Source organism: Leuresthes tenuis, unplaced genomic scaffold (assembly GCF_036924035.1).
Source record: "Leuresthes tenuis unplaced genomic scaffold, fLeuTen1.0.hap1 SCAF_7, whole genome shotgun sequence".
Taxonomy (NCBI): Eukaryota; Metazoa; Chordata; class Actinopteri; order Atheriniformes; family Atherinopsidae; genus Leuresthes; species Leuresthes tenuis.
The window spans coordinates 23,841,868-23,868,562 of NW_027325361.1; the positions used below are offsets into that span (position 1 = coordinate 23,841,868).

Consider the following 26,695-nt stretch of genomic DNA (forward strand, 5'->3'; position numbering starts at 1 on the left):
TTCCTTTCAGTGGTGGATCTGGAGCGATGATGATGATGAAGGGGCAGGCGGCTAAGGGCCGTGGGGAGTTTGGCTCTAAGAAACAAAACGAGGAGTAAAGAGCGACTGAAAAGGAAAGTTTTGTGTTAAGCTGTTTAAACTCTGCGAACCCACCCTGCCCTCCCTTTCCTCTCTTCCCTCTCTTCCCTACCCACCTCCTCCATACGCTAATGGCTCAGGAACATCTCCCTCTTTTGCTGGGGAGAGCACAGGAGAGAAGAAAAACCTCAGCCTCTAGTATACTGTGCTCACATACAACCGCAACAGTAACATCAAAGTTGGAGGTAGTCCCAGCATCAGTGACAACTTTTAAATTAATTTCTTCTTCCGTCCCTTTTTTTTTTAGCAGATAATTTCTGTCTGATTTTGCCATTAGGAATTCATCACATCGTCATAACTGTCTTCATCATTGGTCTTATTTTCAAAGTCATCTTCATCTAGAACTACTTCTCTTCCCATTTGTCACGGTAAGTTTAACCTTCATCTCAGTCTTGTTTCATTGCCAGCATAAAAATGTAAACTGCGCTCAGTTACAACACTGTACCACACAACTGGGCTTTGTTTAAGAAAATCCGAGAAGAAATATAATAAGAGTTAAAAGGAGAACAGTCTGAGACATGTGACACTTCTGTTTCAATTTGGCAGTTTGTGGTTGCTGTCATTAATCCCATTTGAGTTAATCAGATTTCAGTCTTGAATGTTTAATTGCTGTGAAAGAGGATGGAAAATTGAAAAAAAGCTGTTTGTTTTTGGTGTCACACACAGGGTGTGGAACAAAAGAACCATTCTACTTACAAAGAGGCACATCACAAGCATTTGACAAGTGTGTTAGACAAGGTGGAACTAAACACCAGCAGGGAAGTGAAACACTGAAGAATTTTATGAGAAACGTTGACATTTATCTTTGTGTATTTCAACTAAAAAATGCTTAATAGGCGGGCAGCTTTAAACCACTTTGAAAATTAAACAAAACTCAATGTGACATGTTGGGGTTAACACTTACAGGTATTTGCTTTTTCTTATCTGGAAAAACACAGTGGAAACACTGTTATGTACTCCGAAGGAGCTCAAATCTCACACTTGAATTCCTGGTGCCCTTCATGTGTGCAGTAATCCTATCGTTCTCATGCAGCCTTTGTGCTTTCATGAACTACAAGAGGGCTGTGGCTGCTTTCATTCTCTGACTATATCATATCAGATTAGGTTTGCATTCACAGCAAACTATAAGATCTATATCAGCACTAAAGGATGATTAATCTCGGTACTTTGTTCCCTTTCACCCAGAGAAAGTAAAGTCAGTATTATAAAAGTTCCAGCAGTTAAGAATCCTCAAAAAAGGCCTTAACATTGCTTCTGTAAGACTCCAGACCTTGTTTCTTCACTTTGTAAACAGAGATCTATGAATATATTGATCTAGCACTGCCAACAGCAGCTATCTCGTCCCAGTCCCTAAGCCGGACCTGGCTGCTCGCCCCTGATTAACAATTCCTCATGGCTTGCTTTAGCTTATCATTTCATTGGTTCCTCACAAGGAACACAGTATATGTGTGTAGCCCTACAGGATGGGCTCCTCCAATCTTCTACGTAGAATAGATAGGCCTCACTTTTCTGAGACTATGCCCTACAAAATCAAAGAGGAAATCAACAGATGAAGGATTGATGGCTAATTTTGCCTAGAATTGGTCTCATATCACATGAAAACACTTTATGGAGAAGTTCACAAGGTTAATAACTCAACTTTTTCTGGCTAGGGACTTGCACAATTGCGATCAGCTCGTGAATAACATTGAAAAACTGAATGCCTTGAAGCAGGTAGAGACATTTGCAACGAGATAAAGATGATAAAACATGATAGCAAAACTCAAAATGTCGACATAGCTGTAACTGAAATGAAAAGTTGCTCCTGTAACTTTAAAGCTGCAGGTACTGAATATTTTAGCAGTGGATGACATGCTTCTATGCATGTGATCTCTTGTAGTGATGAACCACAGAAATGTAGCACCTGATGGTGGTTTCTCTGAACTCCAATGAGCCTCCAAGGATTTCAGCTCCTTGTTTTTGGTATTTTGGCCTTCAGCCAAAATGGTTGACTCTCACAGCTCTCGTGGTTTTTGTTGCAGCAGGCTACCCTCTGTGTCCACTGTACCAAGAGGCAGCTGGTCACATGTGAAGTGGTAGCAAGTCCTTATCAGTTAGTCTGCTTTCTATGATAGTCATATCAACTTAAAAGTATGATAACGTTCCAGAAAACAAACAAACCTTTCTCTCCTTCTCCCCCGCAGCTAACTCAACATGTATTTGGAGAACAAAACCAACCTAGAGATTGAGATGTCTCAGACTTCGGCCCAAGGCCATCAAGGCAGGGGCAGCTTGCGGGCACCAGAGGCGGTTGCAGGGAACTTCGGAGAGCTGCGTCTGCTTCAGGGCATCTCAGAGAGGGGAGACACCCAGAAGGTTCAGCAGTCAGCTGTTCTGCCATCAGGACAGTGCGTCATCCATACAGAGGGATTTGTCCCTGTTAGACAAGAGGACAGGTATGATAATATACTACAACCATCACTGCTCCTCCATGGTTGTAAACGACTGGTACTACTAACTAAACTAACTACTGCTACTCCAATAATGCCATTAAGAAGTCATTTTGTGGCACCATGCCACACTCTCGTTTGTTCCTACTATTGATAATTTACATGTTTAAATGAAACAGCTCTTAATGAGCATTTTGGAGAGAGCTAATCCTTTCCTAAAACATTTCTGCTTTCGCCGAGTGCAGCCCAGAGTAAAAACATTTAAAAACCACATCTCAAAAAAAGGTTTTGTTTTCATGCCAATCCATGATCATGTTCTAAACCTAAACAAAAAAAGAAAAGGGGATAAATAGTCTCTTTTAGAAGAATGGAACCACAGTATCCGAGGCAAAGCAAAAAGAAAAAGCGGTCTTGGATTGAAGTCATCTTACTTCTCTCACTCTGGTAACTTATTCCACTACCACCCCTCCAATTTCCAAATACAGGTTTTATTTGCTGTTTTTTAGACATATTGGTGGATGTTTGTTAAAAAATGCTGAGATTATATGTATACATGGACAAAAACCTTTAAGACTGAATGTTTCCATGCTTTGCAGATAAGTAAAATGCAGATGTTTACCTCCGACAAGGACTTTATGGGATTGATATATTTGCTGAATAAATCAGATTCTTATGAAACTTGATGGAGATTTAAAGCAGGGGCTATGGAAGGACTCATTAAAGTTTATCCCAAATCAAAAGTGATTTCAGTGTCGACCCAGATCCAGATCTGCATTCAGTAATTTTGTTATGAAGCCTTGACAGTGGTTTGCAGTCTGCTTCTGTTTACTCTGCCAATGGGTTTGGCAAACAGCTATCAATAAACTGTGCAAATATTGAGGACTTATTTTTATCTGCTGTTTCAGTAGTGAGTTTATAATCTTAATTGTTTGTGAGATTGACTCGGAATGAACAACACCGTGTCGCTTTGTGGCTCATAGATGATTCATAAGTTTCTGTACAACGAATGAACTCTGTTACACAGAAGAGTAAGGTGTAGTCCCACCTGGCTTTTTATCGAGGGCGAGTTAAAATCAATTCACAGTGGGTTTTGGGCTTTTCAAAGGATTTAGTGACAAAACAGTAAGAAAAATATTGATTATAACCAGGCTTCAACATCCACCTCCTCATGCCATAGCTGATCTGTACGTTACAGACAGAGTCTGAAACAGCAAAAAGATTAGAAGTCACTCCCTCTTCCCACTGGGTTTTCTGACTTAGAGACATAACAAGATTTTGAATCACACATGCAGAAACCCATTACACATGCCCTATTAGTTAAATCCTGTAAGGGATGCGTGAACATAGGTGGAAAACTCAATGTTTCTTGTGAACTATGAGCATTCACACACACACACGCACACAGACTTAAATGTGTTTGGCCGCAGGGACGTATCTGAGACTCTCTGGGAGTACTAATCACAAGCCCGTGGCCATGACGTTATGAGGATTAAACTAAAGAATTTTTTTCTTCATGAAGTAAGTCAAAGTATTAAATAAAAATTAATGGACTACGGCTGGTACCTGTCTCTTCAATGGTCCAGTGGATCAGAATAGTTGTTTAAATATGTGATTTTACAGTAATCAGATCCATTCTTTTCAAGAATGATAACGAGGTTGACAGCTGACGGTTAAATTAAGACACAACCAAGCAGGAGGTTCCCTCTGAGAGGAGGTTCTGTCCACTGGCCTCCTCTAATTTCCTGTTTCGTTTATAAATTACATGAAGAACAACTTCTGTTAAATTCTGAACATGACTGCATCTGACAAGTTGGAAATGCTTTTCTAGCCTAAATACTTCAAAAGAAAGAATGCTGCAGTGGTGGGAGCTGTCAGTATATCTGTCTGAACACAGCACTGTAACATGATGGAGGTTCTCACATAGAGGTAATTAGGCTTAAAGGTTTATCAGAAAAGCACAATATACTGATCTATAGATTGCAACTTTGTAATAATAATACTAACGTTTCAAGAAATTCCAGACCCTGTCAAGTTTTTCAAATTCATTCAGACTCAGCTATGAATTAAGTGATTAAGCCTGCAGGCACTTGTTCTGAAATTCAGCTGAACTTTGTTGCACTCTGCCTCCTACCAGCTGTTTTTGCAATGCTTCTACAACTTGTCTGCCCTTCTCATGTGTGCAATTGAATCAAAGAGCTTTAATCAAGAACATTTAAAACTGTGCTCATATGTGTCCACTGCGTGTTTAGATACCTCAAAACACAATAGGCACTGAGTGTCACATCAGTTACACCATCCTTACAATCAAACATGGGGATGGCAACATCACGCTGCGGGCAGAAAGGAAACATGTGAGAATAGATAGAAAGATGGATACCAGGGTCTATCTTTTGTTTCAACAAGATCACACCAGAAGCAAACTGCCAAAAAAAACTGATTTTGCTTTTTAAAACTGTGGGAAAGGTGTGGAATGACTGTATGAAGAGACTGAAAATGGTTGAACTCGACCAACTCTACCAAGATTAATGTGAGAAATGTCCAAAGGAAAAGTCAGTGTTTTTTTAAATTAAAAAACAAACAAACTATAAAGGCCTAAGAAGATCTGCTTTTGCCTTCTCATTGTAGAGAAATTTGTGAGGATTAATGAGGAAAAATGCACTATGAGTTAGAAAGATAACAAATGCAAAAAACATGAAAGTCTGCAAACTTTCAGCTGGCACTGTAGAAGTGCCATTGTTGCATGAGGCTTACTTGGCAGAAAACAGTTGCTTGATTACAATTGTTTGCGTGTGCCTTGTGCCCAGTATTTACTCTAAGCACAAGGCGCACACAAATGCCAATGTTTACCCCCCGTTTAGCTGATTTTGGCTAGTGGCTAGCTTTGTCTTGCTTCTATTTGGTTTTGCGTATTTGGTGTGCAGTGGGTTTATCTCAAGCGTTGTTAGAACAGTGCCTGCGGTATCTGGAGACAATTCTTACCAGGAGGAAATCACCAGACATTGGCAGTAAAAACTGATAAAGAAACAACAAAAAGATTATTTTATGGTCTGTGGTCTTATCTCTCAGCCCACTCCTTCACAAAAAATAATAATAGTGGTGGAAGCCCTCACTGAACACATCAGCTCTGGTCAGCATCAAATTCACAAGGGAGAATGCAAGAGACAACAAGTTTCCTTTCATGGGACTGTTTAAGAGTTCTGAGTATAGTTTCCTGTATACCTCAGTGTTGAGACTTCTATCCTAACCTATGTGTATCAACACTGAGGTACTCAGGAAACTATGATCAGAACTCTTAAACATCAGCCTAAGAATGTTTGGGAGAAAAGAAAAGGAACACAAACCCATCAAAATAGCACTTCAAACCTCTGGATCCCCAAACTGGGCCAGTTTGGCAGGAAAAAGTTTGAGGAAAAAAAAACAACACGAACAGAGAAGTATATAAGAACAGGTGCAAAAATATAACCATGTCATATGTGACAGGACTGTTTGAGAAACTCCAAACACAACATTCTGGTGCCTGGTCTCTTGGAAAAGTATGTAAATTATTCATATAAAATAAAACGATATATTTCTGCTAAAGAGATGAAATCTGATTTTCTTGGTGCCATTCAGCAAAGGTAAAGTATTATCATAGGACATTTGGTTTGTGTGTACAGCAAACGTTGTGTGTATAGCTAAGGTTACGTGACAGCCAGTAATCCAGGAAAAGATTACTTTGATACAATACGTTATTACAGAGTAGGTTTTAATGCAAGACATGATGTTTTCTTACCCTTAACCACCTCATAGACCTGAGATGGACTGATGATGTTTCCATGGTGTATTCCACCTTTGGCCCAATAGCAGCTGGGATAGGCTCCAGCCTCCCAACAAGCCTGAATTGGATGAAGCGGGTGTAGAAAATAAATGGATGGATGAAATGAAAGCGACTAGTTTATGTTTAGCCACGAGACTTGATTGCTCAGACAGATACAGGTTCACCAAAACTACAAAAAACCCAAACTACTCGCAGTATATGTAGTCCAGTGCAGCAAGGAGTGAAACTGCACAGCATCTTCACAAGCACATGGCACAACACAGCAGAGCCAGCTCCCCAGGTCAGGACTCATAGGGTCCACCTACATCTCACAGAGAAGGAACACTCTTCCGAGGAGCCATTTATGTCCCAAAGGGAAAAACCTACTTTAAACAGAAGAGGTGGCTTCAGGTATCACCTAATGAACACTGCTCTCTGGGTGGTTGATCTTGTGACCAACATGCTCGTCAGGCAGGTAAACAACTGACCCACTTAATGGCCAGGTCATTCATGACATACATGTGACTTCACGTGGACTCAACAGGATTAGAATCAGGAGAAAATTTGAATGAAATCAAATTTAAAATTGCAAAAACTTGACAGTATCATTATTCCAACGTTAATATCAGTGACTGGCTGTCTTATGGGATCCCTTAAGGACAGCTATATGACTCCTTATAATGCCAACCCCACTTTCTGTCTAGTCATAATCCCCTTAAACGACTTTTCAGTAAGTGCAATCACTCAAGTCACTCACAAAAGAGGGGAAAAACATTTGTAGAAATGCAGCAAATCTCTTTGTAGTTGTATAAGAGAATCACAGAGCATTAATGCAGCAGACCAACCCGCATGTAATCTGCCTCTTTATCCCACACCCTTATAATACAAAGAAGCCAACTGTCTGCAGTGAGTTAGGTAATGCTTAACAGACTTGTTAAACAATGCTAATAACATAAATAGAGCATTATGGGTTACACTGTTACGTTTTATGTGCAACAAGAGAGCAAATAAATTGTCACAAACTCATGTCCAGGTTCATACTTCTCATGATGATATCTAATTTCACCCAATACTTTGTAGGAAAAAGAAACATGTTTTTTTTTGTTTTAAAAAAGACTAAATTGTAAGATTTGCAAAGTGAGCCTGTAATTTTAGAAACATTTGATTAAGTGGATAGCTTTCACATTACATAACAATTCTCATGAATTCTCTGCAAGGGTGAATCCCTTAATGTTTGGGATGAAGGGGTGAAAAAAAAAAAGTTTGTTGGTTGTCAATTAAACCGCTATGTGGAAGCCTTGGCCCCTTGAAACTGGCAGACATGTATAATGAGCACTGCTTTTATCTGTGACTGACAGCTAAACCTTTTTCTTCTACTCCTTCATTGGAGTTGAAGAAAAAGAAACAATTCTCAGCATTCACCAGGCATTTTAACTCCATTGCTTTTTTTGTTTGTTTGGTTTTAGGCATAATTTCAGTGCTGTTAACTTTCTCAGAGGAAAAACAAATTCAGCCAACCTTACAGAGAGGTCGCCTCTACTGAGATTCTCTCAAGATGACAGGTGAGCACTTTCCCAGCCTTTACAGATACTGAATGCAGCTCAAAACTGCTTTAATGAATTAACTGACAACTAAGTAATGACATGTATGGGTTGTGATACAAATACATTTAATCTGCAGTTCATTAATCAGTCCATTGTTCTTAAATCTTAAATCTTAAATCTAATTGCCCATTTATTGAGATTAATTGATTTCTGTGTGTAAAGGAAGCTGTTTTTGCACTGCTTTTTTGGCGTCAACTATCAACCCGTAAAATGGGGTGTTTTGATATTTAGTAGAATGTAGCATACATGCTATGAGTCATGTTTTGTTCATTCCATTGCCAAATTTTTGTGGGATAAATTCACTCAATCAAATTTCAACATTTAGATAAAATGGTGGACAGTTTCATAATTGCATTATATAGTAAATAAGGAGTAACTTTGGACTCAATTGGTCTTTTTTTTTAGTCAAGCTAACAAGATCTACAAGCTTGCTTGCTGGTGATGCATAACAGCGGTGTGATAAGCTGAGAAGATAGGGCTACGAAGCAATATTCGAAAAATGTGACCATACTGAATGAAGAGAATCATACAAAAAACGACTTTTGCATTTATTTGTGTGATATTGAAAACTGTGGCATCTTAAAAAGGAAATGTGTGTTTAGATTTTTTTTATGGCAGTTTCATACACAACTGCATCAGCTGCAACTTCATGATTAATTTTTTTATTGTTCAGAAAAAGAAAAGATTAAATATATTTTTATTTTTGTGGCACAAACAAATGGCTTAACTTGTTCCATTGGTGTACAACTTTTTTTTTAACAGACTCAATTCAGAGCGATGTGCAACACATGTAATGAACTCGGGATTATGGGATACTAGTCTTTCACAGACATGTTTTTGTTGATGAGTATGCAAAACATTTTTCATTTAAGAGCTTCAATAGATATAGCTGGCATTTTTAATGCTTCTTATTTGCTCTGAGACTGTGTTTCAAATGTCTCATAGTGAATGTCAGTGATTATTCTTTTCTAGTATAACCTACATGACTGTACATGAGCCCTTTGTTGGAGTGGAGGAGCCCTGGGATAATGGCTCCCTGGACATAGAGAGACGGTATCGGCTTGGCAGTGAGGTCACCAGCCTGTCACACTCCAACTCCTCTGAGAAGCACGACACTCTGGAGAACCGCAGTCTCAGCTTTACACTCACCAGCAGTGTCAAGTGAGACCCTTTATTTTACCTGAAGAACCTAATTTACCTCACATAATAAGTCTATACCTTTAGCATGTTTTTCTGCCTTTTAGTTCTTTATTATATTGGTTATCATTGTAGCACGTCACAAATCTATCTAGCAAGCAGTCGGTTCAAAATAACCGGTATACAGTTCACTAACGTGTTTTGCTCTAATGTACTAAATGCGTTTTTTTTTCTCTTTTTAGATGCTGCCTCAAAGTTTCCAAAACTGTCACTATGTTTGCTATTGTTGTTCTCTGCAGTGTAAGTGTATACATCTCCATAGAATGACAGACACAAGACTAAGTTAGCTGTGATATTTCAAATTGAGTAATTGCTTTTCCTGATACACATCAATGAGAAAGTTGCATATTGCTTTCACTAAAGAAAATCAGCATGTAGGCAAATCATTAGATGGATATATTCATGTTTTCAGGGTAGTTTTAAGAGATGTGTCTCTTTTTAGCAGCTTGACTCGATCAAACAAACTGGCTTGGGCCCAGCTTTCTGCCCCCTAGTTGTGCACATAGTTCTGGGATGACACTGGACAGAAACAGAATGGCTTCTTATTCTGAAAATCTCAACTTATCTCATGAAACACTAAGTCAGAAAATTTCCAGGTTTCCAAAAACCTTTCCCATATTTCTGAAAGCAGAATGACATATTCACATGTGGAACACCTTACCAGGGTGCTTTAAAAATCCAGTCGTAACAAAGTTGTACTTGCTAATGATTTTATTCTGGTCTCAGCTGTTCTTCAGTATGTATCCCGATCGAGACAACCCCTGGAGGATGTTGGCAGTCTCTCCAACAGACAGCTTCTGTATCCTTTCCCATGCGCTGTTGTGGACACTTGTTGTCGTTTCACGTTTGGCTCTAAAATTAGAAAAACACTGAGAGACATTGGCTGCCATAGGCCCAGCAGAGCTGTAATAAAGTCACAGTCAAGAGGAAACGGGTGAAACACGAGCAGCTGTGTATGGGCATATCACATCCTTGTCTACAAAGGAATTAGTGCCAGTCGCACTGCAAACACATACTCATTGAACATCTACATTTTTCTCTTGACAATCTACGCCTCACAGCAATGAATGTGACAGACTTTCGAGACAACGCTTTGCTGAAGCTACAGGTGGCGGGGCCTTTTGCAGGAGGGGTGATAGATGCCGCCACCCAGGAGTACATCCTGATCCAGGTGGAGCAGTCCGAGCAGCCAGGACAACGAAGAAGGAGGACTCAGCAGGCAAGAGCCTCTATGAGACAATTTTTACCTTGGGAAGCTTCGCATAATGAAAAGCTGAAACATTTCTATTTGTTTGTGAACAGGTGACTTACAATTGGACCATACCTCTACACGGTGAACGGAGTGACCAGAAAGTCTTAACAAAAACCTTTGAGATGCTCAGCAGGTACTCTTTATGACACTGAGCTGATTTTAACGTGTACGTGAACAGCTGTGCAAGCACTCATTTGAGGTCTGATTATTTGGGGAGAGGAACACAAAAAACAGGACCACCTAGAATTTTGTGCTCTCTGCTTTTATCCATAACCTCAGCAGGGTTAATTTCACAATACACCACCACATCTCAGAGAGCGCCTCAAACAACAGGAGGTCACAAAAACAAGATGGTGCTAGGTTGGCCTATAGACATCAGCTTTACATGAGCGTAAGCATACATTGAAAAAATCTTTTAGATTTTTTCTTCACTGTGTATTCTTACAAAAAACTTTATTTGATAATATGTCTACACAGCGTATATTCTATCTACAAATTATCTTATTACTGCCACAGATCATTTAAGAGTTGCTACACTGGCACATAAAACCTTTAATAAAGCATAACTCTGGTTTACAAAGGTGAAGTAATGTCTAACTAATCAATGTGGCCCCCTGGTGGCACCGAAGTAAGTGTATATTTAGTATTACCCTCTAAACATTGGAGACTTTTAATAATGGAGTTCTTCCTAATAAAACACAGGGTATATTCTATGTTTATTAGCATTTTTGTAAAGTACACTCTGCAGCTAAAGCTCAGATAGAACAGGGGTTGGAAACATGCTTTGGAAAAAAAGGGAATCACATCATTAATTCGGCTGTGCTGTTTTGCTTCCTGCACAGCGACCCCATCGCCATCACAATTCAGGCCTTCCTGCAGGATAACGAGGTAGTGCCACTGTCCATGACCCACCAATCGCTCTACGTCACTATGGAGACACAGGTGGCCATCGCTGGAATCATCCTGGCTGGGGTCTATGTACTCATCATCTTTGAGGTAAATGGCCCGCGATGCTCCTCTATGGATGATGAATGAGTTTGTGTTCAATATCTGCCACACGGTTTGAAATGTGTAACACGTACAATGCAGTGCAGCCTGAGAAGACGAACACATACACATAATAATGCTGTATGTGGCAACTCGTGGGTGTGTGTGTGTGTGAGAAGAAGTTTCTTTTATAATGAGCAACCATATTGAATCACAGCAGAGTAAACAGAGGTAGACTCATTCTGGTCGAAGCAGTGTTCATTTCAAGTGCTTTATTTATTTATTTATTCTAAAAACCATTTTGACTTGTCAGCATGGAAAAGGCAAAGGTGTGAATAATGGATAATTTGAACTGACACTAATCCACAGCTTATTTGATGATGCTACATCTCTCAAGGTTTTCTACTATGGTCCACACGGTTAATAATGACGACAGCAGATTAATAGGTGGTTTACATGTGTATGTATGTTATGTTCAAAAACATAAATCACTCAAAAGAACATAAATATTTGGCATTGCTGCAGCAATTCTGGTCACCTTCTGTTTGAAAAGTTTTAGTTTAGCTCCTGTCTCTTCAGGGAACCCCTCCAGAGAGACACAGTTTGCTCTAACTGTTGAGCTGATTAGTCAGAAATGAGTGTGAGGAAGGCACTGGGCACTGTTAGAAAGCAAGATAAGACAAACCTGGGCTGCAGCAAGGCATTTCTCTTCTGTTAGAGAGTGTATCCTTCTGGTTGGATCTTGTATTTTTCAAAAATGTTAAAGTATATGTTATACATATAACACAGAAAAGGAGAGGGGGAAACCGTGTAAGCATAGTTTGACCTATTTTAAGCTTAAGACTTATGCAAGTCATGAAAAAATGTCTAATACCTACATTGGTCCAGTCTTCAAAACATTGCAGTTTCACAAGGCTCAAAAATGGTACAACTGCTAATTTTTCTGACTTAACTCCCTTCTGGGATGCAGCTTTTGTCATGGAGGTGATCATGTGTTATGTAGACACTGACATAATAAGTTGATAACGGAGACTCTTGGGACGACAGTCATCACTGTTGAGTTCCACAAAAAATACTCATATTTGAGTAGGACAGGTTTTGTGAATGGCATTACACAGCTTGCTTTCATTCACTCGTTCCATTCCCGTTCTGCACACTGGTTGCCACTGTCCTTTCACTTCTCCTCTTCCTATCCAACTCAGGATGACTTTGTGGGTGCTTCCCACTTCATCCACATGTCAAAGTGACCTTGGGCAAAACACCATGCTCAACATTGCATCTGATACACTTGTTGACGTGGGTATAGTGCATACATACAGTACAAATGTATATTAAGAAGTGTTGTATGAGAGTTTGTATGACTGACTGAATGAAAAACGCTTTGAGAGCCAAAGGTATTTTGTAGGTGCAGACCATTTATTCATTTCTACATTGCTCTCACCTGCACATGGTTAGGGTTAGAATGAATGTATATGTCTAAGCTTTAGATGCTTAAAATACTTGGCTGGGGGTAAAATGTACACATTTCGTGACTTAAACATTATGATACTCAGTGACGTAACACTGCCCTGCCCTGTACAAACAGCAGCCTCATGATACATTGCCATCACAGAATTTTTACCCTTGGATTGTATCAATACTGTATTTTACACATGTGGGCAAATGGTCATATTTAGTTTTTTTGAGAGAGTGAACTGCCTGATGACACAAATTCTTGCTGTTGTGTCCTAACACAATAACCCTGACTTTCACTGTTGTACAAGAGATTTTCATTACCTCTAGATCAGCTTTCACCTTTAATTCGACAGGTTAATTTCTCTGAGCCTGACTACGATGTCTACGATGTGAAAAAACAACAACAACCTGCTGTAGGAGACGACAGCATAGTTACGCTCTGCACACTCTCTCTCGATTGTCGCCTGTGTTAGTGACAGGCCTGGATGCAGAGATTGTAATTGAAAGTGTGAGGAACTGCCTCTGCTGTTCAGATGGCAACAAAATGTTATTTCATTTCAGTTCTATCAGGTCTTCATTTATAAGTCATAAGTGTCACTCTGCTGCAGAAATTCCGTTTTTAAAAAAAGTTTGATACAAACTTTACACAAAGCTCTTAATGAGTGGGCATATATGCTTCTCTATAATTTAGGCCATTGTGATGTTCTGACTACTAAGTTCATACAAAGGGATTTGCCAGTGTTGGTAATTGGACACCGGTCTCTGCTTCCTTAAGTGAAACATTCATAGAGATCTAAATTAAAGACTCGCAGTCTGATTTCCATTCAGTCACTCTTGACAAATGATGAGGCCGAAAAAAGGGGGATGCTTTTGTTCTCCTTTATTCATTATATGAGCATATTTATTCAGACAAAGATAATTTTTTGGCAGTCTGTAGATTGTCTTAGATAGTCTATTATTCCTTTCGAGTAATGAGACCCAGTTTAATATTCTGTGGTTCAGTAAGACACGGATTAAAGATGGTGACTGTTCTGACATAGATGGTGCTATATTTTCTAATGAGAACAGAATTAACATGTAATCTCCCTTATCTAACGTTAAGATAATAGGTTAATGCAAATGAACAAGATTTCTTACTAGCTGGGCGTACAACACAAGTATAATGTTGCAGATTGCAAGATCTTTTTCTTTTTAAGGGTTTAATTAATTTCACAGTACAATCGGTGTCTGTTTTTCTGACATGAAATTACAATAAAAAAACTTTAGAAAAAAGGTCAGCAGTTGTTATACTACACCATAACATTAGTTTTAGCTTTTTTTTTTGTCACATAGCATATCAGGAAATTAATTTTACACTCAAATTTCATGACAAAGAAATTCTGTTTGCAATGTTTCTACTGCAGATGCTGCTGCTTTGAGTTTTTAAATGTTGTCTTTTACAGAAACGTCGGTAAAATATTTGATTATATTGATAGTAAATGTAAGCAGAAAAACTGAATCTATATTAAAGTACAGTAAATGCAGAGGTGCTCATTTCCTGAAAAATAATGCCAAATTATAGGGATTCTGTACTGCAGTTGTAAATGATTTTTTACACACTTTTTCATTAGGATCACTCTATGTTGCTGATGCACATTAACTGAGCCAATTTTCTGCAATTTATTGCTGTGTCTGAAATGTTTGACACTCAGCTTTGCTGATTTCACCAGGCTCAAGTGTGAATCTTTAGACGCATCCTCCAAGAGTCTGTTGATGGAATCTAGTGAAGGAATGTGATTTTGAAAAACATCATGGATTTTTCTGTAATATTTCTTTGACGTTTCTCAAAGTAAAATGACAAACCATCTTAGACTTTATGCAACACGACTCAACAAGACTTTCTTAACTCATCTTTCTGATGCTGCTATAAATCAGGTATCTTTTTGAGAGTCACCTGTTGAAGACTCTTTTTTTTACCATAGTTAGAGGCAGAATAGGCATTAGAGTTTCAGCAATACTATCACTATTATAATTATTGATGCATCATTATTATTTATAATCATATATGTAAAGAAATCAGAGAAACTCACAATGTAATTGTGCAACATGAAATTAGGTATCATGTGAAATACATTTGATTTAAAAATGGGTTGAAGACTTGAATTGTGAAAAAAGATCTATCTGTATTTAGATTTCAGTACTGTACCTCTCTATATTCTATAAACACTAGTTTAACTGTATTAACATTTCTTTTCAAATTTCAGATTGTGCACCGCACTCTGGCTGCCATGCTGGGATCCTTAGCAGCCTTAGCTGCTCTGGCTATCATTGGTAATGTAAGTATATTCTACTCTTCAGTTTTTTGACTTATCCACACCACATTTTGTCTGAACGTGAAGACAACCAGCTGCCAGAAGCTAGTGGCAACAATAGATTCCTTCAGCTGCTAAATCTGGCACTGTGGCATCATTACACTCTGCTCTGCTGTTTGTGCTTTTACTGTTGTAAGATCAGCAGAACATAACGTTTTTTTCTCTTAATCACTGCATCTCTTCAGTCACTCTCCAGCTTGCTCAACATCTCGTAAAGTACACAGATTTGATGAGATAATTGAGGGGAACGCATTTGGCCAATCAGAAATATTCAGTGTTACAAGCACTAGTGATAAAATCAAATGGTTACCTATTACCGGTACTTTGTTTTAGCGGCTGCTCCCTGCTATGAAAATTCAAGGACCAGGTATTGGAAAAAGGAAAAGGCTGACTTTCAAAATATCCTCGTCCCTGGGGAAATCTCATGAACAGAGCTGACTTACTGTGTCATATATCGGCTCCATGAAACCTGGTCTTCGCTGACCGAGGTGGCCCCAAAGAAAATGCCTTCAGACAACCAAAATGTATGTTTTCATAACATTTCCCGTTTAATTGGAGAGCAGTTTTCTCCGATACATTATTGACATGGACTGTGTGAGGTTAGAGGGACTTCCATCTGAATATGCCCTTCTTATTGTAGCCCACTCACAACTATGTCAGAGGAGTTTTCATAAGTTCATGAGACATAAACACAACTTTCATGCTGTAGTCATAGTTTTCTAAGTTATTTTTGAAAGTGACTGAAGCTGTATCAGTCTCCTTCCAAATCATTAATACTCAGAAATTAATATTTCCTGTCTTTTGATATTATTATTTCTCTTCTCTGACTCATACGATTAATGTGAATAACTCTAAGTCATGTGATCTTTGTCCATCTTACAGCGGCCCAGTCTGGTTACTGTTGTAGAATGGATCGACTATGAGACACTGGCTCTTTTGTTTGGCATGGTGAGTGCGTCAGAGATGTTCTTCATGTGCTCATTTACTCAAAAACTCTCAGAAACACAGTATTTGTATTATTACTGGGTTTGACAACTCATCTCCGCTCTGTGCTCTTTTTTTTATCAGTTCATTCAGCAGAGGCCAAGAAAATTGGCAATATAAATTCTCTTTTCTGTGGAAACAAGCATGTCCTCTATGTCATGACAGATATATCTGAAAAGCATTTTGGGGAAGTTTCTGTGGAAGCCACAGCCATTACGTCTTTATCGTAGATCACATTTGGATAAAACTCTTCTGCCTCATCACTGAGATATGGAATGTTATCACACCACCTGACTGCTTTGGAAAATGTCCAGTGACAGTAAAGATTTAGAAAAAACTGAAAATCCAATGACTAGTTTTAAAATATGAGAGTGACGCATTATCTTGTCACATGATAGGATTTTTTTTCAAGCAAATGTAACCTGTTTCTCACAGATGGTGCTGGTGGCTATTTTTTCAGAGACGGGCTTCTTTGATTATTGCGCAGTGAAGGTGAGTTGACTGAATGATTAATAGATAATACTACATGTGATAATAGATATGACAATAATAGGCAGTTTTTGCCTCGTGTGTTGTTTGCATTTGAATTTTTACCATTGACTAAGGGGGATTTTGAAGTTGTGAAGTTTCTGAAAATAGCAGCCCTCTGTCAAAGTTGACATGCTTTGAGCCGTTTCTGAAATTAGCACTAATACACAACAAGCCTTCAGTTCAACTTCTTAAACATTTGAGAGTGCATTTATGAAATCAGACGACCTATTAAGTTTAGATGTCTATGATTACATCCTGACCCCAAAAATATTGCTCAACTTTAATTATGTTGCACTTTTAAAACACACATGTTTTAAAGTGCTGTACAGAGTAAAAGCAAAAAAAAGCAAGCAAGCATGGGAATAAAACACAATATAAAAGATCCAAACAATATATCCTTCCTCGGAGAGGAGGTGAAGGTGGTGAAGGACTACAGATACCTGGATGTTCGCCTGGACAACAGATAAAACAATAAACTGGAAATACAACACTGTGGCTGTCTACAGAATGGAAAGAGTAGGTTCTAATTCTTGAGGAAGCTTATAGATTCTTCAATGTTGCACTAATATGTTGCATATCATGCTCTAGATCCCTTGGAGCTGATTCTGCAAGTAGAAGTTGCTGAACCTAATGGACAACATTGTTGCCCTGTAAGCAACGCAGCAATAAAAGAATGGAGTGTGTTCAGGCAGAGACTTCTTCAGCTCTGCTGCCACTTAAAGCTGTACAGAAGGTCATTCCTGCCCACAGCAATAACCCTTCGCAAAGACTGCTTATAATGAATTAAAAAAACATGATGCAACATCATAATTTCCTTTTGGGATAATAAAATATATTTAATTTGATTTAATAAACCTTTATTTTATTTGATTTCAAAACATTAACAACACAAATGATAAAATATTGACATAAATCGCAATAAAAGAAAATAATCTAATTCAAAAAAGGCTATATGAATACAAATAACAGAAAGAGCCAAAACAGAAAGTACACAAACAGATTAGGGAATTATATTTTACATGATATTTTTCAAGTGTTTTCAAATAAGTATGTTTTAGGCATAGTCTTAAAAGCTGAAAGGGGTTCTGTGTCCAAACTAGCCTCTGGTTCCACACGAGAGAGTCCTGAAAATGAAAAGCTCTGCCTTTCATTCTGGTCCTACAAACTCTGGGAACCACATGCAGGCCTGAATTTTGAGGACAAAATGTTCTTGTGCGATGAACAATAAGATTAGATTGGACAGAATATGGCAAAGTAGGGCTGAATTCTTTTTTTTCCCAGGAGACAATGCAGAGGGGCTAGAAGAGAAGAGATGTGACGTATCTTAGCCCTGCCCATTAATACTCTGGCCACAGTGTTGTGGATTAACGGAAAGATGTTCAGGGAATTGCTTGGACACGAGCTATGATGGGACTGCCTTAATCCAGGGGTCCTCACAGTAGTGAGGAAGGCAAGCTAATGTCATCCAGTGTAATTACGTGATTCAATACCTCAGTTTTACATTAATTCAAAAGTATCCAGGGTCATCCAGGCTTTTGTCTTCAGGTAAGACTTTAATAACTCATATTCCTTAGGTTTCATAGATAAATAGAGCTGTCATCAGCATAAGAAGGGAAATGCATATCATATTTGCTGATGATGATGGCCAAAGGAAGCACATATAGAAAGAATTGAATTGGTCCAAATTCAGAACCCTGAGGAACATAATTACAAACCCCAGTTTGTGTTGGGGACAAATTGTATACATGTACAAACTGGGATCTATTGGATGAATATGACTTATGCTGTGGTCGATGGTATCAAATGCAGCACAGAATGTTTACATAGGTCTTAGAAATAAACTAGTTCTTACTTGTTTTTTTATTTTCAATGAAAACAGTACAAGCTCACAGATATTTAAACACTTGAACTAAAAATCATACTGTATATTGGTGCATTTCAGCATGTAAAAGTGTTTTTTTTAATTTTCCTCTAACAATAAAGAATACCTATTTTCAGATTAGTCTTTCACAGAAGACAAGGCCCCCATTTTCTCTACATAGAGCAGGTTGAGGCTGAATGTTTGCTGTTGACAGCGAAGGTGGGCAAATGCCTTTAACCTGCAGTTACAGTCAGACCTGAAGAACAGGGAGATCATGCAGGCTCATGAATTTTAAGTGCAATTTGGACAAGGGCAGGCACTCCAAATTAAAATATCTTCACGGAGAAGAGCTGAGCTGCTCCCAGACAATGAGCTTTCACACAAAAGCTGACCACCCTGAGTTATTATCATGTGGTGAAACATTAACATTAAAGACTTCATTAAAAAGCTGAGTACAGAACCACTTTGTACTTTTAAAAAAGAACTGCACATAATACATGATATGCTTTTCTTCAGTGACGCTCAAACACCATTGGCTTCTTTAGCAGCTTGTGACACTTCTCAGAAATGTCCAGACTGTTCCTCAGTAATGCCTCACATGAATTACTTAGACTCGGTTGCTTTAACTTTTAAATCCCTTCTGTGAAATGATTAAGATACTTTAACCTTCTCACAGCATTATATTCTTCCCTCATCACTTTATTATTTATACATATTCATAGTGTGTTTATTGCTGGTATTTTTGATATTGTGACTTTTTGATATTTTGCATGCATACTGTGCCTTTATGATGCTGAGAACTACCAACTGAAAATTTTGTTATGTGTAGGAATAATGACACTAAAGATTGATTCTTGGTTCCCTTGGCAGGCTTACCAATTATCTAGAGGAAGGGTATGGCCTATGATCATCATCCTCTGTCTGATCGCTGCCATCCTATCTGCTTTTCTGGATAATGTGACCACTATGATGCTTTTTACCCCCGTCACCATAAGGTAAAGTGTATAAGGGCAAACTGATATGCTAGTTTGTGTTACAATATTTGAGCTAGGTGGATGCCACCTCTTCTCTGAATCGACCTGATTGTATTTCAGTCCAGACAAACACGCTACAAACAAAACCGCTGCATAAAAACAGAGTTTAGTGACGTGTGCTCTTACAAATTCACTGAAAGGACTCCACCTCCCTTATGTCTCTCACTTACAATTATTGTCTCTGTTTTGCAATCATAATTTGGCACCAAATAATTTTTTCAAATCATCAGAAATTGAACTGAAATTAGAAACCTACACAACACAGATCCAGCCCAAACTGTGCCCTAGTTTTTTTACCAGGCCAGCTACAGCGTGGACATGACGTTAAAGGACTAATACCTTCATCTCCAAATATCCTTTTTATTTTCCTCTATTCATGTCTCCCATCCAGTGCAATCTAATCAAGGGTTATTCTGTCTCTATCTGATTTTGCAGGTTGTGCGAGGTGCTTAATCTAGACCCCAGACATGTTCTGATTGCAGAAGTAATCTTCACCAACATCGGAGGGGCCGCCACAGCTGTCGGAGATCCACCCAATGTGATTATAGTATCCAACCAGGGCCTGCGCAGAGAAGTAGGCATTTTCACAGCTCCCCACTTAAACATGCACTGATACAGTTTAACAGCTCAGTTCAGCGTAATCTGACACATGATCTCAACACCCAGAAAGCAAATGCAATGTGATTCAAGATCTCTGTATTACACTGTGATGGGAAAATCACTGTTTTCTCTTTATAGATGGTTCAGTATAGGTGAATGACAAATTCATATAAACAGATTCAGTATGAATTTTTCTTTGTGTGCTTTATAAAATTTTGGTTGTTACTTGCTTTGTGTTGCTAATCAACATCCAATAGGGTTGCAATTACTTTGTAAATACAGTTCAGCCTATATCCGTGTGTGGAGATGAACAGATTTGACACTAGTTTGACACATTATTGCCTAATCTATAATCTGCCCAACTAACTGTTTTGAAAACCTTATGGTATGACTTTTTAGAGAGTCTTGAATTGACACTAAGAATCATGCATAACAGCTACCATTCCCCAAATTGATTCCTCTGTAGCTGCCTGTCCCACTTACACTAATTCTGTACTCTGCAGCTTATTCAAAAAACAGCTTTTATCTGCCCTTTGCTGATCATCTATGGTTGTTAGTTGCAAGTTCTATTTGACAGGAGACAATGAAGAGGACAGCTGAATTGAGCTGCTTGTTATTCACAAATCTGAAGATTATTGAGGCTGTGGTGCTATAGAGGTTTCTGCCTCAGAAATGAATTAATTTCAGTTTCAGGAAGCCATACTACACCTTTTATCCACACCAGACAGAGTTATTCTCCTTAAGTGAAGAAACTGCTCCCGAACTGCCCAAAAAATATAATTTATTGGTCAGGTTTTTCTTCTTAACTTGACAATATCATTGCAAAAGCATTTGCATATTGCATCCCTTGAGACTTTTATTTATTCATGTTTATTGGCAAGAATCAGCATCAGCCTGACATACCGTCACTAAGAGACTAAAGAGCAAAAATATTATATTTTAGCAGTAGTATACTGTAATTAAAAAATAATGTTTTTTGAATATCACAGCTGGTAAAGCTATCCTATCTTAACCTATCATTTGAAGGTAATCTGTCTGACAGTTTTAGCCTTATGTTGGACTCTAGAATACTTTGTTATGCAGGAGTTCACGGTCAACTCAGTGGCTGCAAAATGTTTAGGTAGCTGCAAAACAAGCCCAGATCATCAGCCCTCCACCACCGTGCTTAATTGGTATGAGGTGTTTGTGCTGATTTGCTGCATTTGGTTTGTGCTGCTGTGCATTATGACCAAACATCTCGACTTTGGTTTTGTCTGTCCAAAGGATATTATTCCAGAAGTCTTATGGTTCATTCAGATGCAACTTTGCAAATCTAAGATGTGCTGCCATGTTCGTTTTAGAGAGAAGAGGCTTTCTCCTGTCACCATTACAGACCAAGCCATACATGTGTAGTCTTTTTGTTAATGGTACTGTCATTAACTTTAACATATAACATGCTAACTGAGGCCTAGAGTCTGAGATGTAACTCTTGGGTTTCTAGCAGTTTCTCTGAGCATTGGTCTGGCCTTTGGGTGAGGTTGCTAGGATGTTCGCTCCTGGCAAGATTAGTAAATTTATTGAATGTTTTCCACTTGTTACCATACGCTCACTGTACAATGATGTACACCAAATAGTTTGGAAATGGCATCACAACCCTTCCCAGATTGATGGGCAGCAACAGCTGCCTTTCTAAGATCATTGCTGATGTCTTTCTTCCTCGGCATCGTGTTAACACACAGCTGAATGTTACTTACCATCTTAATTCCTATAGATACAGAATTCAGTTTTATTTATATGGCACCAAATCACACCAAATGTAAATTTTAAGGCATTTAAAAAATGCATCCTAATTCAAGCCAATTACAATCCAATTAAATCTAACTAATTGAATTCCAATTTAGTTCCAAAGTAGCCCAGCTAAGGAATTCAGCAGTGATTACATTGAAACTTCTCTTAGATTCAAGATGACAAGAAAGACGTGACAACAAGCACCATAACACCAAGCCAGGGCTAACTGTTGGGGAAGAGAATCGCAAGTTAACAACAACAATAATGCCATATGGAACACGTAGAGTAAAAGAGAGCAGAGTGAGGGGAGGTGCATCACGGGAGGCCCCCCAGCAGTCCAAGCCTATAGCAGCTTAACTATGGGATGTTTCAGGGTCACCTGAGTCATCCCTAACTATATGCTTTATCAAAAAGTAAAGTTTTAAGCCTAATCTTAAAAGTAGAGAGGGTGTCTGCTTCCTGAACCCAAACTGGCAACTGGTTCCACAGAGAGGGGCCTGAAAACTGAAGGCTCTGCCTCCTATTCTACTTATAGAAGCTCTGGGAACTGCAAGTAAACCTGCAGTCTGAGAGCAAAGTGCTCTGTTGGGAAAATACTGCACAATGAGATATTTAAGATATGATGGAGCTTGGCCATTAAAACCTTTATATGTGAAGAGAGGAGTTTTAAATTCTATTTTGAATTTAACAGGAAGCCGATAAAGGGGAGCTGAAACTGAAGAAATATGATCTCTCCTGCTGGTTCTGATTGGAGTTCTGGCTGCAGCATTTTGGATCAGCTGGAGGCTTTTCAGAGAATTTTTGGACAGCTCAATAATGAAGAATTACAGTAGTTCAATCTTGAAGTAACAAATGCATGAACTAGTTTCTCTGCATCAAGACAGGATGTTCCTAATTTTGGAAATATTCTAAAAGTGAAAGAAGGCAGTCCCAGAAACCTGTTTTATGTGCATCAAATGATAGATTCTGGTAAAAGAAGGTTTTTTAGATTTCACACACTGTCTCTGTACTTTCTTTTAGATTTTGTTGAATGAATAATGACACTGTAATATGACCTGGTGAAGCTCATATGATTTTCTTTTATATCCTGAGATGTTAAATCTTATGATTAAAATAGGGCCCCTTTTTCACATGACACTATTTAATCCTTTCTTACGCCTGTGTTGGGTAAACCTTTCAAAGTACTTTACCTTCCTGAGACCCACTGTAGCATAAGTTAGTGAGGTTCTAGTTGTCTGTATGTTACGGCCCACTGGAAGCCCTGTCTTTTGGACGTGTCTCTGATTAAAGGAGACAGTGTCACCCCTGATGCAATACTGTGTGAAATCATGTCATTGAATGCTCAGCTCTTCACTGATACATTTTGACAGATATCAGCCCTGGTTCAGACATTTGTGACAACCAGGCTGAGGATGGTACCAACTTTGTTTGCCAGTAAAAGAATTTAAATGAATTGAAATGTCACATTTCTGTGGCTTTTTCGTGGTAATCCATGTTTTATAATATGACTTTTTTGTCTAACAGAGTGTAGGCTTCAGAATACAAGTTACCTCACAACCCTGCAATATTTATCACCCTGTGATATTTTAATATCTATTCAGAGAAAAGTAATTCTTTACCCAAACATTTTAGCTGAGTTAATCAGGGCAGTTTATTGCTGCCTGAAAAGGCCACCGACTTTTAGGCTCTTTTTTTTTTTTATAATTTTCTGTCTTTTGATAAGCACAGAGGCATCCTGCCACATCTCTTGAACACATGACATTTTCCCAACTGTCTCATGTGGCATCTGTAGTGCATGTGACATTTTAGCCTTTGTGCGTGCAGCAGTATACGGGTTGCTCCCCGAGTCAGTATCTCCTACCACACCAGGTTTTCATGGCTGGCTGTACAGTTTTTTTTTGGCTCCATTTCCTTGGTGACAGAGCTGCAGGAACAAAGCAGTGACACACTCTTTCGATCATGTCTGGCCTCTGATAAGCACAGCTTGTGCATGCATGCATGCATGGTTTACTTATCTGTTGGTGTGCTGGCCTGTTTGCGCTGAGAGGATTTTGGGGAGAAATGCAGAGACCTGACAGCATGGCACAGATGTGAAGTGTGTGTTTAAGTTGATTCTGCCCCTAATTACAGTGTCCTTGTCTTTGGGCAAAGTGACACAGCGCATACAGAATCTCTGCCTGGTGTACAGATGGAACTCCAACAACCTTAGTTGTTTTAACTGGCTCTGATGTATGGACTCACAAGAAACATCAGTTTAAGGCTCCAGACATGCATTTACACCATCAGATGTGAACACTCAGACTCTTCAGCTCCCAGTTTTACTTTCTTTCATGTTGCAGCTGTTGAAGATACACCACATATTTGTGTTGGGCTGTAGATAATTATTCAGTTTTTAGGGTTCCCTTACACTGAGAAAGCAGGTCTTCATGGAGGCATAAGAGAGTTGTATTCTACAAGTGTGACACAGCGATTAACTCAAGTGTGTGACACAAAGGAAGGATGAACATCAAACCTACTGCTTAATATAAAACTTTTCACCCATTCTTTGTACCCTCCAACATTCCTCATTCGAACTCTCCATGCTCTTTTTTTTCTACAACTTCATATCCTGTAGAGGTCACTGTTAACCAGTTATATCATCAAAGATCTGTAGCTTTATTCTTCATCCTGGGCAGTCCTTTGGAAGCATATGTTGCAAAGGTGATTTGATACAAGGACACATTTCCAGTGATGTATCTAAATTGTGTGACTAAAATGGTTTTCTTTGTAAGTTTTGAGGCTCTGATTTCTTACTCATGCAGGAAGAATATGACAAACAGGAGTTAGACCAAACCTTCAGGATACAGTAATGTGTGAAATCATTTGATTAATCATTAATTAAATTATTTTGGGTGGCCTTTGAATAAGCTTTTTTTTTTGCTGTATTACAGTACCTAATGGTGGCACATACATCTTGTTTCGCTGCCAAATATAGAGAACTGTCTTTACCAAATAACAGTGATATACACAGATCAGCCTCAACATTAAAACCACTAAGCTTATATTATGGAGGAACTATATGTGAAGCGAAATTGTAGCGCACTGTGGAAATGTTGTTTCTTATTGGTTGTGTGCCTTTTTTCCAACAATGTTTAAAAAGGGTGGTGCTTTTTAAACATTGCAGTATCATCCACATGAACTCAGTTTCCCAGCAGAATATTACCTTTCTAACCCAAAGATCAATGATTTCAACTTCACCTGTCAGTGGTTTAATGCTGTGGTGGATCGGAGGACAATTTGAAGGTTAAATTTGCCATTCTTTCTTTTAAAAGCTGTTTCATGTCCTCCAAACTGAACACACTATAAGCTATTATATCACTAGAATCTTTCTCAGAAGACCACATCACTCTTCTCACCTTGTGTTAGTCCAGTGACAGATCATAACTTGCACACAGTTTCTCACCAGAAATGATGTCTGGGTTCAATTTGTCACATCTGAATGCAATCTGAAGCAGACCCTGAATGCCTAACAGATCTATATTGTATGTCTTACAGGGGATCGATTTTGCCAGTTTCACTGGTTACATGTTCCTTGGAATATGCCTTGTTCTTTTCACCTCGTTTCCTTTCCTACGGATGCTCTACTGGAACAAAAAACTTTACAACAAAGAGTCCATCGAAATAGTTGGTGAGCAACAGTGTTAAAGCCTAATTTATTTTCCAAAATACTAAGAAACATAGAGATTTTTTTCCGTATTTGTTGAATGTTTTGTCTTACCATTTAATTGTGTTCCACAAAAACACTGTTTTTGCTGCTGGAGATTGTGAGTTACCATGGTGCTAAAACAGGGATGAAATAATAGATTAGCAGTGGCCTGGAAACTGAAAATGTATCAACCCCCTGAAAACAACTGTTCACATTCTACAGCCTCCTTGACCTCAGCCCTTGTCATGTCCCCATTTTTGGATTAGGTATGGCTGTTAAGAAAAGAGGAGTTCTCTGTGTGTATGATGCAGTAGATAAGGTTAACGCTTTAAGTTGGTTTAAGTTTACAGCTATCCATAGGAGTTTTAATGGTCCTCATAATGATAGACAAACTCTGGCATTATTAATTAGGGTGAATTGCATTTTGCATCTTTCACCAGCTCGCCTCCCCTGAGAGTCTGGGAACTCACCCAGTGTCCCAGAAACAACATGTCTCATCTCAGAGGACCCCTTTTCTCTGAAGTTTAACTGCTGGCTTTGACTAGTTAGCAATAAAGATAAAAAATCTACTCATCCAGAGAGTTGCCCAAGAGCAGCATATGACTCCTTTCTCCTCTAATTGTGCTTTTGTGCGCTTTCGTTAATCTGGTACACCAGCTCTTTTATGTTTCTCCTTAATTAGCCAACAACAGAAAAGAAAATTATTCTCCCGGAAGCCATGGTACATTGTCCAGGGGCAGGGGAAGATAATTTAAAAAGAATTAAACCCACAGGATGTGTTTGGTTAAGAGAATTTATTTTGTCTTCAATCCCAGAATCTCTGTGTTCGAGGCCCTGGGGGCTGAGATAATGGCGTAAGTAATAAAAGTAAGATATTTTTGTGAAAGACCGCATCTTACTGAGGGATCATTAAAACAGAGAATACTAAGCTCCTCAATGGTCATCTCACTACTCCCATTAAAGACTGGTTGTGTTCTGTCAGACTGAGCTCCAAACAGACTTAAGAAGGCATTGACAACCACAG

The 26,695-nt window shown here is 38.7% G+C and overlaps 1 protein-coding gene across 1 annotated transcript in view; it reads left to right on the plus strand.

Moving 5' to 3' along the window:
• Window positions 1-2,326: 2,326 nt before the first annotated feature.
• Window positions 2,327-26,695, plus strand: part of oca2 (oculocutaneous albinism II) — a 46,672-nt gene continuing 22,303 nt past the window's right edge. The window contains exons 1-14 of the mRNA XM_072390092.1: window positions 2,327-2,573; window positions 7,830-7,925; window positions 8,940-9,128; window positions 9,347-9,404; window positions 9,891-9,963; window positions 10,226-10,383; window positions 10,467-10,549; window positions 11,259-11,412; window positions 15,102-15,173; window positions 16,092-16,157; window positions 16,629-16,685; window positions 19,456-19,580; window positions 20,055-20,193; window positions 25,521-25,653. Of these exons, the coding sequence (XP_072246193.1) occupies window positions 2,332-2,573; window positions 7,830-7,925; window positions 8,940-9,128; window positions 9,347-9,404; window positions 9,891-9,963; window positions 10,226-10,383; window positions 10,467-10,549; window positions 11,259-11,412; window positions 15,102-15,173; window positions 16,092-16,157; window positions 16,629-16,685; window positions 19,456-19,580; window positions 20,055-20,193; window positions 25,521-25,653 (1,645 nt within the window). The 5' untranslated portion in view covers window positions 2,327-2,331. The remainder of the gene's footprint in view (window positions 2,574-7,829; window positions 7,926-8,939; window positions 9,129-9,346; window positions 9,405-9,890; window positions 9,964-10,225; window positions 10,384-10,466; window positions 10,550-11,258; window positions 11,413-15,101; window positions 15,174-16,091; window positions 16,158-16,628; window positions 16,686-19,455; window positions 19,581-20,054; window positions 20,194-25,520; window positions 25,654-26,695) is intronic.